At 48.3% G+C, this 17,482-nt stretch overlaps 1 protein-coding gene across 1 annotated transcript in view; it reads right to left on the minus strand.

Annotated features, from left to right (window-relative positions):
• The window catches only part of LOC128278977 (protein scabrous-like), a 50,508-nt gene that overhangs the window by 22,093 nt on the left and 10,933 nt on the right, over positions 1-17,482 (minus strand). Inside the window, exon 2 of the mRNA XM_053017700.1 lies at positions 11,934-12,261. Within this exon, the coding sequence (XP_052873660.1) occupies positions 11,934-12,261 (328 nt within the window). The remainder of the gene's footprint in view (positions 1-11,933; positions 12,262-17,482) is intronic.

Raw genomic sequence — 17,482 nt, forward strand, 5'->3', positions numbered from 1 at the left:
TATCGAAAGCATCACGAGAAGACCGGGCAAGAGAAAAAAAATGGCAAAGAAACCGAACGAGATCACCTGCCACGCCATTATCCTTTTCGGTCCGCGTGAAAGGTCCGCACCGCTGGGCTACAGATGGTGCGAATACATACGAAACCCCAGTGCCAGTGTGTGTGTGTGGGAGAGAGAGGACGCACCGGCCCTTCGATGGCCGGGAGCGAGACACGGTGGCCCCCGAAAAGTAAAGAAAAGACGGAACTCGATTAGGATTTGAAAAATGTACCTGCCGTAGCTGCTTAGCAGCCCATCGGGCAGCCCCGTGCCTTGCCCTGAAACCCGAAACCCCCCGTGCCGGCCCCGAGAAGGGCTCGGGGCTGAAAAATGGCAGATTAAGCGGCAGCTGATATTTCATCCTTCAGCGAACGCCAGCGGCCCGCCGTGCATATTATTAGGACCGCCGGAGGTGTGTGCGTTACAAATGTGACTACATTACGGTGCGGTGGCACGGCGGGTCCAGGGGTGCGGTTTGCGGTGTGTCACGCGTGTCACGCGTACGTAAATCGGGTGAGTGATTTGATCCTTTCGGTGGCCGATTGGCTTCGGCCGGATTGGTGGCGGCCACGAAATGATCGATGCAACCCGATTTCCGATTCCGATTTCGATTTATTTCGATTTACGCCCACTGCGGCCACTTGGTTCACGGTCACTGGGTTTCGTGATGGGGGCCTGCGGGTCGTCCAAAGGCCCGTTTGACCTTTTTGCCCATTTGCTGGCACTGGTGAGCGCGGGATAAAATGTTTAGTAACGAGTTTGTTTGCCCTCCGGGGGCGATGTTTTGGTTCGGTGAACAGGCGTCTCTGGTTTGGACGGGTGTTTCTTGGAAGAACCGAGCGTCGTGAGTTTGTTTTTGCCTTCAAATTCATTGTGATCTTATGGCACGGGCGATGGCTTGAACGTTGCACTGGGTACAGATGGTTTGTAAGCATGCACAAAAAGAAATATGTTTAGCATAAAACCATTGAAAATCTAAAGAGTTGGACGTAGAGTAGTAACGTTCGCGGAAAATTTGACAAAAAAGGGACACGTGCCAAACATTAAGTCTACATTGCTATACACTGCATAAGGATGAACACACATCGACCCAACGTAGTGGTAATTCAATTGGGCATCATCACCGTTTTCATGTTACGATACATCAACAACTCATTGTATGTTACAACAAATTGACACTAAATTAAAGGGAACAGACTAATAGGCTTTGATGTAGCAAGGACTATGCAGTCCACCGAAGGCCCAAGTAACAATTGACCATCAGAGTTAATTGTAACATCCAACGAATTTCACCAGGACTAGTATTCAATCCATCCAAATGGCGTGTCGTTGAGTCTATTCGTTGAAGATCGATTAAAGCAGGCTCATCTTAAGGTTTGCCTATGAGCCACGTATTTTATCGTTGCTATGCAAACATCTTAAATTTTGGATAGCTGTCGCTATCAACACAACTCAAGGATACTACTGTGTCTAAAACATGTCGGGAATTCGCTTATAATCTTTAAGTAATCGCAACTCTATGCAGTGAACATAAACCTACATTTGTTCCAATGTTCGAAACGATGTCCTCGGAGCAGTCTCTTGAGTTTAGCGATTGGTCAGAAGTAACTAAGTCAGGTGAATAAGATGAGTATATGAAACATATGATCACGAAATATGATGCAAAAGTTTCCTTGTGATGTAAGAACCTTTAGAAGCTATAGAAGTAAGAACGCTGTAGAAGTACTTTTGGAGACCACATGATTTTTCAAGGCCACATGTACGTTACCAACTATCCGGTATCGAAATACCTCAATGATTGTTGCTGTGCAAATGCCTCAATTGTCACTCCAATAAAGCTGAGCTTATCAATTAAAAGGTGGCCTTCTACCCTTGGCCATAAACAGTAAAAAACCAGCACTGTATCAACGTGTTTGTCAACATATTTAAGTCCTTTGAAAGGTTTCGAGAGAAAAAAGAACGATAGTCTTGTGAATAATGTATTTCGAACATGAACTACATTCAACTGAAAATGATCTCGGAAAATTTTCCCTCCGAACTTTCTGTTTACTTTGTATGTATTTATCGTTACTTAAAACGCTTGCACCCTCAGGAACTTTTAAATTCGAAGTTCGGTTCATGGCAAGAGTCAGCATTTTTCTAGTTAATGTAACCATCCCGTCATCATCCCGTTCGCGTATGCTGATTTGGACTACAATCAACAATGCAAAGTAACCCAAATGAACAAATTTAGCAGCACAACAAAATGAAGAACACTCACAAAAGGACAAAGTCAAAGAGGACCGATAAAAGGTAAACATATTTTGCCGATAAATAAACGGTACCGAGAACTTCTTAACGATGCCCGCCCGGAACGGAACACGTTTTCCGCAACCCGGTTCCACCGGTGGGGAAATTGGCTTTTCCAAGGTAATTTGCAAGATTTGATTCGATCGATCCTTTTCCGAACCGCTTCGGTTTCGTCCAATCGAGCCCGAAAAAGTTTCACCGATTCCAAAACCACCAAAAACCGTGGTCGTCATTAATGTTGTTAAGGAATGAGATTTTATTTGTCTTAGCCAGCAAACAAAGGCGATGTTTTCCACCGCCCCCAGACAGTCGTCAATTCTGCTCAATTGCCGGCCATTGATGATCACCCACCTCGTCTATGAGCCCCCCCCAACGATGACGGAAGTTGTCGCGCCGCACTGTCACAGTCCGTAAAATGGCGGAATGATTCTGGCTTGGGTTGAGTTGGAAAAACAAGAAACTTTAGCGCCCCTAGGCGGTGCGTCTGCTTCCGGTTGCCGGTGGGGATGAGCGACGAGAGAGTAACATTACCATCGATAACGAACCGCAGCGCGCGTCGTCGGGTTGAGCGATGCGACTCCGCAGGACGTCACGTGGTTAGTTCGCAACACACAAAAAAGCAGAAAAGGAAACAATTGCGAACCTCAAGGCTGACGCGATGCCCGGGCCCGGGACGGAAGCCGAAGATTTTGTCTTTTCTGCGCCCCGCAGCATTTCCGCTCGTTTAACTTCCATTACCGTTAAACGTTTCGGTGGCCGCGAGAGCCGTGCCGTGGCAGGAAATCAATTTTAAGACCATTTTCCTCGGGTAGCTGTTTCGAGTGCGCCCCCGGAGCACCGTCAGTTAGCCAGCTTAGGAGGATGGAAGGTGGAACACCTTGAGCAGGCACCCGAAGGGTGGATTCGGATTCCAACCCAAGTGAATGACGAATTTCCCGACAACCCTGAGCTGGGTCTCACCTGATTCTGACGATTGTTTTGGAAGGTCCCCGTCAGGGTAAGAGCCCTGTTCAAGTGATCTCCCTTAGACTCCCTAGGCCCGTCCAAGGATTGGTGACCTTTTTTCCTTGTTTCGAGTTTTCTCAGCAAGTCTCTCTCTCTCCCATTCACTGGAAATTCTAATTGACTCACAGAGGCAGCAGCAGCAACAGCATTGCCGCCGCTGGCGCCAGAAGTTAAGGATGGGTTGTCTCAGGAAAACACGGAAAGCAAAAAGAAAAAACTGAGCAAAATGGATCGCAAAACGATGTCTCACTCGGCGAACTCACTTTCGAACGTCAGTCAACTGAACCGCCGGAGGGCGTCTCCGATTTTCGCATCCCCAGACCCGTCCCAAGGCCGGCAAAAGGGAGAGGACACGTTTGTGCGCAAAGACCTGGAGTGGCCCCCGGGGCGGCTGGCGCGATGGTTTCAAGACGCAGCGCCGTCAGCTGTGCCGCGTCAGGAACCGTTGGGGCCCACGGCCGGACGCGGTAATTTCTGTCAACTCGAGTCGCCCGGAAGCCGGAAGCCGACTCTCAAGCACTCAGACGTCGGAAGGGCCGCTAGGTGGTGACACGAACGGTGGCGTCACCATTTCTGGCGTACAAATTGTCATGCTCGGTTGTCTTGCGGACTGCGGTCCTCTCCCCCCTAGGGGTGCTTCTCGGGACAATATTGGGCAAATTTTCGCGAATTTTTACGACGACCAAATTTCGGATCCACCATTACGCTTTGTGTTGCCATTGAGGCGTGACCGCGCCGCTTTCAGTGGCAAAAGGACATCCGACCCGACCGAGCAGCGATGGAATGTCGGCAAGGCTCGATGTGACAGATGGTCCGCACGATGCCGTGCACCCGGAAAGTCGTCACTTTATTTGAAACATCTTCAAGGTCACCAAGTCCAAGTCGTTATTCCAAGGAGCACCATCTGTTGGAAGAGAATCATCATTATCATCATCGCCAGTAGCGCGCGATGGAACGCTGTGCCGTACTTTCAGTGCCCAGCAGTCTCCAACGGGCGTTGCTAGGGATTCCAGGCTCAACTTTCGTGTCTTAGGTGTTTTGTTAGATTCTAGGCTTACTTTTAAGGATCATTGTGATGAGACAATCAGCAAAGCGATTAGAATGTTAGATTTTGTTTCACGGGTGTCAAAGGAGTTCACTGATCTGTTCACTGATCATCCCCAGTCTCAATGTTGGGAAGATGCGACAACATTGTTCCAACATTTTCGCGACATTTGAATTTCCGCAGGCTACGTATATTCAATTGTCGATTTTGTTGCCTTATGTAGGTACTCATGTCACCCATTTATGGTGAAAAGTTCGACCATTTTGAGTAATCAGTCAATTTTTGACAACTGTTTTACTTGGACGTGTTTTGGCTCATAGTCGATTTTTGTCTGCTCCAAAAAATTGATGGTAAAGAAAACGTATCTGGACGGCCACACGAAGCGAAAAACGGAGCGTAAAAATGTCAAATCGATCCCGCTTGTGTCAAATCGTATATGAATCTGCTGAGTTATAAACGATTTGACATTATTGTGAAATTCCAAATCGAGTTTTTACGCTTCGTCTGGCCCTCGAAAATCAAAATTTTGTGTGAAAAAAACAAAATTAAAGCAGTCTTCAGACATCGAGCTGAAAGTTGGGATCCACCAAATTTGGGACCGATGCCTTCACACCAAAGTGCCGAATTTGGAAACGTCCTTTCGCCCTTTTCGTTTGGACGAAAACATTGAGACACCTTGTGTATTTTAAAACTAATCGAAGACTACTCAATTGAGGTTTTTTGTATCTCAAGCAATTTTAACTTAATTATTACTTGTAATTCAAACACAAATTCATCATAAAACTGTTTAAATTCTCGCATCAAAACTCAATGGATCTTGAACTTGCAAATATAAACACAAATAATCTGTCGAAAAACCAAACAGCCCGAAATATTTCGCACCGTCCACCACACCTCCAACTATACGAACCTTGACAAATTGCGAGCCCAATGCTGTGTGTTTTATGAATTTTACTTTCGACGGCGTAACTTGACGCCGTTGTCTGTGTGAAGTGTCCCATACAATCCAATGCCATCCAATGCAAATCCCATACGCGTGTTGACGTTCCGAACTTTCATTTCCAGAACGCACGTCGGATGTGTGCTGACTGCTTAAGAGCTCGGACGTATTCCGAATGTTGACTTTGACTTATGGTGGAGCTATTGTGGTCCAAAACAGCGTTTATCGGTGGCTCAAAATGTTCTCAGAGGGCCAAGAAAATTAGAACAACGCAGAGCCAAGTTCTGTGAACAGTTTTGCTTACAGTTTTCTTCGATTGCCGGGGCGTGGTGCATCATGAGTTGTTTCCACAGGGTAAAACGATCAAAAAGGAATATTACCTGCAAGTTAGCGTGATTTGAGCGAAGCAATCCGCCACAAACGACTGGATTTGTAGGAAAACAAAAATTTACTTTTGAGGTCCTGCTCAAACATTGTTGTTTCAACGCAAATTTTTGGTCAAAACAACTCACTCAACAACTGCCAAAGCCACTGTATTCCTCAGATGTGGCCCTCTATAGCTCTTTTTTGTTCCGGAAACTAGAGGGGCCCATGAAAGGACGACGTTACGCTACGATTTAGGAGATAAAGACGGCATCGACGAAGGAGTGTACACAAGTGTATGATATCTGACGGAGATAACTTTGAAGAAGACAAAAAAGATTTTCAAGAATAAAGTCGCAAAATTTAGTGAACAGACCACGTATGTTTATTAACCAGTACAAAATTTAAATTTTCTCCTCTATTACGTTTAGTATCAAGTATCAACTAGACCGGTTGACGTGTGGCCGCGTATTAAATAAATAAATAAACTACCAACCCAAGTGGCACCGTGTGGCCGTAATAGCTTCAGAGTCCTTGATCACATTCGTCTCGCCTAATCTAATGGAAAAGCCGTGTCCGTCGGGGGGGGGGCGCAGATGGCTATCGGCGGTCGGTGGGTACCCGGGACTCTTCGTGACTCAAGCGCCCCGACCTCTCCGGTCAGCGGTCAGTGTTCGGTTATGGTCCAGCTAATGAGTTGACGATGTGCAAATGAACGCGCCAAAGCAGCACCAGCAACTCAGAACTGACCACCGCGAGCTCCTGTGTGTGTGTGTCCGCTCATCAACGAAGTATGATCATCAAACCGCCGGCGTCGTTAAAAAATATGGTGCTTGAGTTTTATTTAGTTTGTCCCCTTCAAGCACCACGGGCGGCTGGGCGGCTGGGGCCATGATTTGGCAATTAAATGGTTCTACTTCAAAAACTCCAAAACCCGGGTGGGGGGGACCGTGTGGCCGGGTGTGCCGGTGAAACAAGCAAGACATTAAACCAAGCGGAGCCTCACGGTTTTCACGCAATTTGCACACATTATTTTCGGTGGAAAATTTTTCGACGAGCTCATCATCCACAATCATCATGTTCATTACCATATCTAATGGTCTCACGCGCTCCTGACACTCGCGCGTGTGTGTGTGTGTGTGGCGAAATGTTTATGCTGTCGACGGGCGTGCCGGCCACACGCGCCTAAACCGAGTGTGCTCCACAACTAACATCCGGAAGCAACATCGGGCCGGGCGAGACATCGCACGCAGCAGTTGGCTGTCGAGCATAAATCATCGCATCTCATCTGTTGCCCCCGTCGGTTTTGGACCGGACCGGACGGCCCGGTGTGCCTGGTGCCAACGTCCGGAACAGCGTGATAATGGCACGCAAGGGGCGCGCTCTCGCGTGTGCGTATGTGTGCCAAAACCCCCTGCTGTTTCCGTTTCCTATTCCGTTCACCAGCGCTCGCCGGTGCGTCATTAACGAGCTGTGGCCCTCTGCAACCCTTACCTTGAGAAGCTTTCATTTTCAATTTAACGAACCAAACAACCGGTAAAAAAAGTTTAAATTTTAAAATGAAATTACGCTGCGGTTACGGGAGCGTGAAAAGGAAGCCGGGAAACCCCGGGGCCCCGGGAAAGAATGGGGGTGTCCGAAGCGTTGCGCCCGGTGCAGCAAGGAGGGTGGCAAACATCAACATCAACCCATTCGAAGGGTGTGCCCGGAATGAACGGAATAGCTGCGACTGCACTGCGAAAGGGCACGGCCCACGGGTCAGGCCAACCCCATCACGAGCTCCTGAACTCGCCCGGTTCCACCTTAGCGAACGAAGCGTAAAATAACCGCCAAGACCCCGCCGCCGCCACACTCAGTCCGGGTGCCCGAGAAGGGGGGGGGTCATAATTAAGGTAAATTTAATTTATGCTCCAATACATGAAACATTTATCAACGGTGACGGTCCGGCACGTCCACGTGGCACCCCGAAGGGGGGCGCGCGCGCAAGTGCCGATCCTTTATTTTTTCATCATCCCCGGGGGTGGGCCGCACCCTTGCACTTGCGGGCTTTTCCGGTCCGGGGACCCCCACACCGGGGCGCCGCCGTATATCCTGCCGCCCCGGGGAGCTCCCCTTTTGGGAGTTGGGTGTAAGGCTGGCGATGACTGGTGATGACTGGGCACACCGGCGGACCAGCACCATTATACTGACGCGATGTGAGGGAACCGGAACCAGGGGTTGGGTGGTTGGGGTGGCCATAACCGGGAAATGCCTTCATTCGGGGCCCGTCAGACGTCGCCACGTCAGAGAGCTTAATGAACGGGGTCCACTCAGGGCCCGCGCCAATCGTCCTGCCACCGCCACCCTGGCCGTATGAGTGATGAATGGTTAATGCACCCAACCGAAGCGAGCGAGAGAGAGAGAGAGAGAGCGATAGCGAGATCTATAAAACCGGTAAGTCGCGGGACAGGCCGTTTCCGGGCCGGTAAGTTAGACGGAAAGCGCAGGAAACAGCGCACACAGGGTGTGTCCAACTAAGGCCTGGCGAAGTGTAAGTCTCCCCCTGTGGGCCGGACAAACTCCCGGCCGGAAGCACTTAATGGCTGCAGGCGAAACACAGTGTGGCCGCGTGGGTGTGTGTGTGTTTTACTTCGAATCTAATTGATATGAAGTCCGTCCCCTTTATTTGGAGCGAGTTCTTTTGGTTTTCCCTCGAACTGTCAAACATTTACTCTGCGTCGGCAGTTTGTGAACTTTTGCGCGATGTTGGCCCTAAAAAAATAGTGAAGGAAGCACTTTAAAGGACATTCGGACCCCACCGGAAGAGGCTAGTGAGCTCCAGAACTCGATTAAACTATTAATTGTGCACCACTAAATTGAGAACGAAATTGCTGAGTTTCAGTTATCAATCTGACATCTTACCTTCCATTTCATTCTCTCGCCAACAGTCAGATAAGGGGACAGCGATAACTCACCTCTTTGAGTCGAAATAGGCTAACATCGAATACGCCAACCATTAGTTGGCCACGCAGCAGGTTTGGATTCGACTACGGAGACCAGTATAAAAACACAACGTTACAGTAAGCAGCAGAAAATTAACATTGTCTCTGTTGAACGCCGAAGACCACTCGGATGTTGTAATTGCCGGAGAAGAAGTCACTTATCACGGCAGAGTCCCGAATCCCAACCATTCCAATCCACATACTAACTGTCAACTAATGGAGTCCATTATTCGCCTGGTGCTAGGTGTTCTTCAGCAATGGCCCATTTTGTGTGTAAACTGTTGTCTCGATTCCTCTTTTCATTGCGCCAATGTTGACCTCTCGTCGACACTTGACTTCACTATGTCCATCCTGCTGTTTGTCTCGTATTGTGTGCCAACAAGTTTTGAGGTTTTCTGATCTTTCGGTTCAAGTTTTAATCAGGTCTGATGATGGTCTGATGTTCAATAATTTCACCATTAAATACTGGGTTGTTCATTAAGTGTTGACGTTCGATACCATAGGGCGCTGCTACGAGCGTATTTGTTTTGTCATATTGGTACACTCTTCTTATGAACGTATGTGACGTTTCGTTTTAATCGGTCACTCAATTTTTGTTTACAACCCATTTAGTATCGACATGTCACAGTATTTTTTACAATGGAAAAAATCAAGTATGTGCAGTGATTTAATTTTTATTTTTGGAAGGTTTAAAAGCCAAGGAAAATTGTGAACGAATATTAAAAGTGTATAAGGACTCTTCACCTTTCATTAGGGAGTTAAAAGGAGGATTTCTTCGTTTTAGCGTGGTTGTACTAGCCAGCAAGACGATACACGTCAAAAACGTCAAAAAACATAAACACAACTCATGAAATCATAGAAAAAATACATAATATCGGATTGGAATACTGACAGAAATAAATAAATAAATAAATGGACCTTGTCACAAGAGCATTTTAAAAATGGCGAAAATCCATGAATTAAAGTTCGAATTGTTGGGGTATCCTTCGTATTCACTAGCGACATCCATCTGTTTTTAGAACCAAAAAATCGTGCGCGGAAAGCGTTTTTCATCAAATGATGACGTCATAACAGCTGCGGAAGCGTGTTTTGAAGGCGTTCCAGTTTTCCACTTCAGGGATGAAATTTATAAATTGGAGTCTCCTCGGAACAATTGAAATGATGTTCAGGATGGCCATACTTATTAATAAAGTGTATTTGAAACCATAAAAATATGTCCTTCATATCGAACGTCAAAACTTAATAAACAACTCAGTATACTACTGTGAAAAAAACGCGAACGATTTGTCTTTGATCGTCGTATGGTGCATTATGAGATATGGATATGTTTGTATTGAAGGCTATTTTTAAAAAGGACAGTTTGGACCGTTTCGAAAATTGGAACAAATGTAGACATAGATGTATTGCACAGAGTAGGGATTATTTTAATAGTGACGACATAAATTAGGCAGAATAAAGAGAGATGTTTCGAGTTTTCGAGCATATTCCCGTTATTTTTCGGCCAAAGCAGTATAGTTATGTGCCATGTCCCTGCACACCCAACCACAAAAACGATCTAACGAGACGATTAACGATCTACTAAGTATTAGAAAACGTAAACACAGGGAAAAGAAAACAAAACTTGTTTTTGTGAGAAATCCTTTGTCGAGTAGAAAGACGAACCATGGGAGCTAATTTCCAAGATCGTGACACCATTGTCATCGTCTATGTCGCTACCATTACCCGATGGGCAAAAGCTTCCTTGACGGGCCACATAAAATTGTCCACAAACATTGTTCCGCTCATTATGGTGTCTCGAGATTTTCTTCTTACGTTCGTTCGCTCGTTGGTCCAATTAAAATAATAAGTCGAGCCGGTGAACGGACGGACGGTCGCCGCTTTCCGGGCGCTTGGTCCGGGAGGATCAGCAAAATGATCCTTTTTATGATTCACTCACCGGTTCACCGCCCATTTCAATTTACAACAAACCGCGCGACAACCCACCGCGGGCAGGTGGATTGTGCCCTATATTTAGTGCCCTTTGGCAGGCGTCCGAGCAGAGGAATGCGTAATTTATGCGTAAGGCGGCTTGGCACCGTTGAAGCACGTGGCTTGCCAGCGAGTCCTTGAAGGAGTCAGAAATATGGTCGACCACACTCGGGGAGGTATTGAAACAGTTGTACCCCCCCCTCCGAAAGGCTGGCCAATATTTCACAGCTCGCTTCACGTGGACACCGCTTTCACGTGGGTTGGCTGGTTGGTTGGCTGGTTGGTTGAATTAATACACGCTTCCGGTGGCCGTGCCGAGAAAAGTTGCTCCTCCTTACACCGAAGAAGCAAGCAGCAAATCGTCGCAAGTGTGTCGAGTTTGCCGGTGGTTACGTGGCCGAGGCAAAAGTTTGCCCTCAACCGACAGACTTTGACAGCCGGCCAACGGTTTCCGGTTTCGGTTGCGGGCCGGAGTGCTTTCCTGCTGAGCGCGCGGCGCAAAACATGTGCCAAGGTACGTTCCACCTTCGCCATCGCTCAGCCTGGCTGGGTGTGCGATGGTGGGCTAGGTTTTACGGTCCGTGAAAGTCCCGTAGTAATCGGACACCTCGGGCCGAGGACGTTTGGAAAGTTTGTGCTACAAAAGTGTTACATTTAACACCAGCTCCAGCGCCAGCGGAGCACGTTGCTGTGGAGGTCCCGAGGTCCGTTGTGTAACATCCTGCGACGGGCAGCAAATAAGGTAATTCAAAACCGGCCGCGAGACGGCGCACGGTATAATCATGGCAGCGACTTCTTCCATCGCCAGAGGGATACGCCAGTTTAGTTAACACCGTCATCAACAAGGACACGGGCGTGGACACGGGCTCCGACCGCAAGTCCTTTCTCGCCGCGGTGTTCCTGCTCGTGACAGATGAGTTACACGGTGACCTCGGGGAGCTCGTGGGGCGCATTTTTGCGCTGCGCCCATCTTGCCCGTATTCGTTGCTGTCTTCGGCTTCTCATGAATTATTCCCCACACTTCAGGTCGCCCGGCAGATCCTGGAAGGCGCAACAACATCGTGTTCGCCCGCACATGCCCGCACACCTTCACTTGTGCGTGGCAAATAAAGTGCATGAGAAATGGCAACCGAAGCCCCCAGGGGGGGGCCGGGTTCGTTGTGGTCTCATCAAAATTGGGAGTTGGTTTCGGATGAAGCGAAGCCGTTCTGACATTGACAGTCACTTCGGCCTGATTTGCGTGGGGGGAGAGCACTAACTTTGTGCAGCTCCCAAAAACTCCCCAAGAGCCGCTGGAACCTACCTTCTCGTGCTGCAGGTTGAGACTGCGTCGGATGTCGTCCGCACTCTGGACCGCTTCCTCCTGTAGCTCGCGGACGAGCACCTCGGTCTTCTCCTGACGCGACCGGAGCGCCTCCAGTTCGAGCTTCGCCGTGCCGAACTCGGTCCGCAGCGAGCTCAGGTCCTCGAGCAGCTGGTTGCGGAACTGGGCGTCCTTCGAGCCGCCGCCGAACGTGGCCTGCAGTTCGGCCAGCTCCGTCCGGATCTCGGCTATCGATTGCGAGAGCCACTGCACCGTCAGCCGCTCCTTGCTCGGTGAGCTGTGCTCGCGCAGCAGATTGACGTCCTCCCTGCGAAACGACAGAAAGAACGAGTGAAAGCGAGTGGTCCTGTTGGTGGTGTTGGGGAGTCCTGGAGTTCCGGGCGGCTTGTGCCAGCACAATTGGATTGGTACCGAAATTAATTTTCTACTTCAATTCGGCAGATTGGCCGGCTTTAAACGGCTCGACTTATCGTGGCGGTTCAAGCTTGTTCACGGAAAGCAAAACTAAATCATAGCGCCCGGCTTGGCAAAAACTAGCACGAAACGGCCGGGGAACGGCAATTTAAAATGGATCACATCAGCCCGTGTTGCCTTCCGGTGCCGGATGAAACACGGCCTTTCCGATTCGCCGCATGCCACCGGAACTTCTCGTGCCTGCGGGTCGAGCCGCCCGGTACCGGGAACTGGGACCACCGGTTTCTTTCACACCAAGCGCCACGCTTCCGAACCCTACCGGCCGACGGTCGAATCGATGAGCAATCGTAACGTGCGAACCTAATGTGCTTACGCGAGGCGCAAGGCAAAGATTAATTTTTTGCCCCACCCCGGACCGGATGCCGGGCTCGGGCATTGGGCGCCGGAAAAGAGTTGCAGGGCGGGTTCTATTTACCACATCGCCAAAGTGGCCAAGCCGTTTTAGTGTGCGACCGGCAGGGATCGGCTTTTCATTAGAATCAAGCCCATCTAAAGTGGAATAGTGGAATCAACCAAAAAGAACTTATCAAACGGCAGAATCAGTTGAGTAGGTGAGGGCATGAAAAGCCGAATTTTGCACAAATGAGGGCGTGAAACGAAAAGTGACGCAAATTGATTGCGCCTGAAGGTATGCAAGCTGACGTGCATTTATTAGCCAAACGTTTGGTCGTCTTTGTATTTTATCCTCAAACAACGGATTACTAAGGCATGTTCCGGGTTGGTTCGAATATGACCGGATATTCATTTATTCGCGTTAAGTTAACGGATTACGAGTCCTAGTGGACGCCTAATATGAAACGGAAGAAAACCTTTTAACTATATTTCAGGACCTGGAGTGAGCGTAATAATCGTTACAAAGTAACACAAAACTGCACCTTCAAAGGGCAATGAGAAATAAATAACGCTATTCCACTGAACAATGAACACTAACGTTTATATGTACGGATGATTTTTCGCTAAAATTGACCATCATCTTCCAAACGTTGTTTCGCCCAATTTGTGAACCAAAGACGGCTCGGATGGTCTATTGCCTTTAGCTGCTGTACCAATTGAACTTTATATGCCTTCATGGTAAGATCTTTATGTAAAATGTTCATCAAAAAACCGCGTCGAATGCCCAATTGTTGAGAACGATGGCGAGTTGATGTGGAAGGTTGTACCCGCACACTTTCAGCAACAGCAGCAATATTTTGGCCCGATCGTGCAGGTCGAAAACGGTCACTGCTTGCTTTATCCCCCAACATCCCAGTTTCATGAACTCGCTTCACGAATTTACGCGCAAAGTCAGCTTTTGGCCACTTGCTTTTGTCAAACTTGAGTTGAAGACCTACCACTTCGAAAGTAAGTTTTTAATATTTCCCAGCTTTCTTCAAGCATGTGGCGACACATTTCGTAAATTTTTAAGTGTTTACTAAATGTCTACTATTTCCAGAATACTAGTAGAGTTTGACGTTTTAAACGTCAAATAATGGGTAGTTCAAAAAGAGAACGCTTATTTGACCACCCTGTAGTAGTAATACAGGAACTTTTCCAGCCATTTACCAGGACAGTTGTCTGACTTGATCGTTATCTGGAGTAACTTAGTACAACATGTCTTCCGATCGTGATGGCGTGGACAAATTTATTAACTGTTTCGTATCACCAATTTCGTTGTTTTCCAGAAGCTTCAATAATATTACGAATTAAGCAAAAAGTGACGTCAAATTTATACTCAATCACTTGTACCCGGCGCGAGCGTCGCTTCGCTTTTTTTAGTGTTTCTTCTTTCCATTTGGTTTAGTTTGGGGGCCTAGAAGTTGTCTTTCCACTTAAGCATCCATAAAATAAATTTAAAATTTAACTTTCATTTTGAGGGATTTGATAACATGTAATTAGAATTGAGTATTTTCTTTTGGTTCCGTTTGACATGACATTTCAATGGCAATGGCGTTTATTGAAGTGCTGCTGGGTACACAATGTTTTAAGTATTTTCTCCAGGTTCATACACAAACACAGCTGAAGGTTTTCCAACTCGTGAGCTGGCCACTTACAATTAATCGTGGGAGAAGCCATCAGTTTCTAAATTTAATCCACACACATGCAACAATAGTTGCTGCTCATTGTTTACGGTCATCACAAAAGTGAGTAGCACAGTTTTTAAAGGAAAACCGAGTACCATTACAAAGTTTCGGTGGATTGATATCACTCACAAGAATAATCTTAGCTCCAATCTTATACATTAAAATATTTATTGGCAGTCGTGGTAAATCAAGCGAGTTCACAAAATTTTGCAGGATAGTTTACTAATTCTTCCTGATTTACCGCAGCAACGAATTACACGAAAGATATACCCTCGCCAGAAGAATACTGCAGTTGATAGCATTTACGCCGTTATTTTTTGCTGCTACTGTGCTTATCTTGTTCCTTGTAACTTGTAATTACAAACAAAAATTCTCATTCGTTTTATAGGTATGGAAACAGAAGCAAAAAAACTTTTAGTTTGGTGTCAATGAAATCAATTTGAGCTCGGTCCCCGGTAAATACCGGTTCGGCGCGAACCGATCGAATTATGCAGTGCAAAAGGAGAGAAAAACTCACCGCCCGGGTTCGGCCCGGTCGGCCGTTTCCAAAAAATCGACTCGACAAATTCGATCGAGCAACCATAAATCAATTAAAGCGCGCCAATGCAGCTGCCACTCCGTGCGGTCGATTTGGCAGGCCCGGGCCGACCCTGGTGCTAATGTACTATCGATCTACTAAATTATATTTTAAAGCCACGGCGTCCTTCGGCGAAGAGGGTGCCACCATTCACCGAGCCCAGCCCGGTGTATTTAATTATGTATCAACACTCCGGCTCTATTTACACACCCGAGGGCCCCCGTTTCGTTTTTTGTGGACCCCGAGTTTTACGCACGTTGACTTATCGCCTGCCCGGTCCAAGACGGCCCGAAAGTGTGTGTGTGGACGCGAGTGGACGGCGGGAACGAAAACAGGCTCGCCATTACAGGCTTCCCATCAAGCCGGGCCGGGACGGGACGGGGGTCACGAAACAAAATCGATAGGTCGACGGCCGCAGTCGGCGGGAGTTTCTTGAGCAATTTACCGAAGCCCCGGGGCGGCCGGGAAAAATGTCGCCTCCATCGCAGATGAATGCCCGATAAAGCCGTTTCGGCTGAAAGGTTTGAGAAGTCACACGTCACCCAGTGAAAATGCCACCCCGCATAAGGAGGCGCGCACCTCCGTAATGGATGGCCATTAAATGTCGGCGGGCAAGCGCAACGGAAATACCCGGTATCGATGGGTGCTCGATGAAAAATGGTAAGGACACCGAAGCGACCAGCGGCACCTGCGTGATGGCACCAAATGGGTCTCGACATGCAAACCTTCCCAAGTCGTCGTCTTGAGGCCAAGAAAAAAGAGAACAAAACACAGGGTGGTGCAACAGCGACTGATGTGGGGGCAGGGAACCGGAGACTTAATGTGTTTAACTTGTGCCACCGAAGCGTGTGTGAGGCACCGGAGGCCGAGCAAACATGCACACGGACAAGAAGTTCGATGGCGGCTGGCACACCGAAGCTCGAGGAAAACTCGAGCCGGCTTTTAACGGCCGACGAAAGAGGGCGCTGTGGTCCGAAAATGAGCAAGGAAAAAAACGGAAGACAACATGGAAAGCCTAAAATTGAAACGAATCGTTTGACTTTCTTTGGCTGCCTGGCCTGGCCCGGCTTGCTCCACCGCTCACAGGACGTGGCACCGAAATCACGTCTCACGTGGGCTTCCAGTCGTGTGACGCGTGTGTGAAAAGCGATACCTTAACCTTTTTCCTTGCTTCTTTTTTGTTATTATGGAGGATAGTCAGGGGTGGTCCGGGGGCGAGATTGCAATGCTCCAACACACACCGAGCGGGTGGCCCTAATGTGTTTATCAAGACAAGCCCCAGACAACTCGGGGACTCGGGTGCCCCCCCGGAGCCGCCCCGTCTAATGGTGGCCTCGTCGTGTAAGGAAGCCCCGTCGCTGCAAGAAACATCGCCTTACACGCCGTGATAAACGGAGAGGCAACTTCCGGTGAAGCCAAAACGTCAACCCCCACCCGGCCCGGGCCCGGCCAGACCAGACCTAGATGGGCCGGATAATAAATGAAAGGCTTATTACTTGCTGCTTTTGACCTCCCGGAGCACAGACTGTGTGTGTGAGAGAGAGAGAGCAAGAGCCATCAAAGAGCGTGAGGAGATGCCGAGGGCCGTGTGAAGGAACCAACGGTTTTTTTGTGCGCCGGCGAGCTATCAGAGAAATTGCTGACGCATCGCTGGATGCGCGACCCTTCGTCCTGAAAGGACACTGGCAACATCGAGAGGAGCGAAGATTATCGGCATGTCTTACGTCACGCTACAACACCTCTCGTCCTGGCACCGCACGACGACCACGGTGCCGGATAGCCGAGGAAAGCCGAAGGGAGCTGAACTGGAATGAAGAGGTTGCTGGAGTGCTACCCAACCTCTACAATTATGGGCCCATCGGAAGAAATAAAACACACACACACACACACGGCTAGGACACACGGGACGGGGTCCTCTGGCGGCATGATTGGATGGCATGTTGCCGAAGGTCTGGTGAGAAGGTTAAATGGAGTGTGGCACCCAACCTGGGCCAACCTAGGGCGAAGCTAATCTATATATATAAAATTCCCGTTCTGTCTGTATGTCTCAAGTAAACTCCGAAACTACTGGACCGATTGACTCGAAATTTGGTATACAGGGGTTTTAGGGGCCGGGGAGTGTCGTTATCATGGTTAGAAACCCCTCACCCCCCTCTTTCTTTGCCCTCCCATACAACTAACTGTTAAAAACATCAATTACTCCACAAGTTTGAAATCGAATTTCATCAAAACTTGCACAATGGTTGCTGGTCACCTGAGAAATCATGTGACAAAATTTGGTCCTTGCAGGACAAAGGGAAGGGGGGGTCCCCATACAACCCCAATCCTTAAAATACGTCCTAGGGCAATATGGGTATCGTTTCTTAGGTTTTGATGGTCTCTAAATCGATTGGTTTCACTGAAAAGCCTTTTCCTTC

This window comes from Anopheles cruzii, chromosome 2 (assembly GCF_943734635.1).
Source record: "Anopheles cruzii chromosome 2, idAnoCruzAS_RS32_06, whole genome shotgun sequence".
Lineage (NCBI taxonomy): Eukaryota > Metazoa > Arthropoda > Insecta > Diptera > Culicidae > Anopheles > Anopheles cruzii.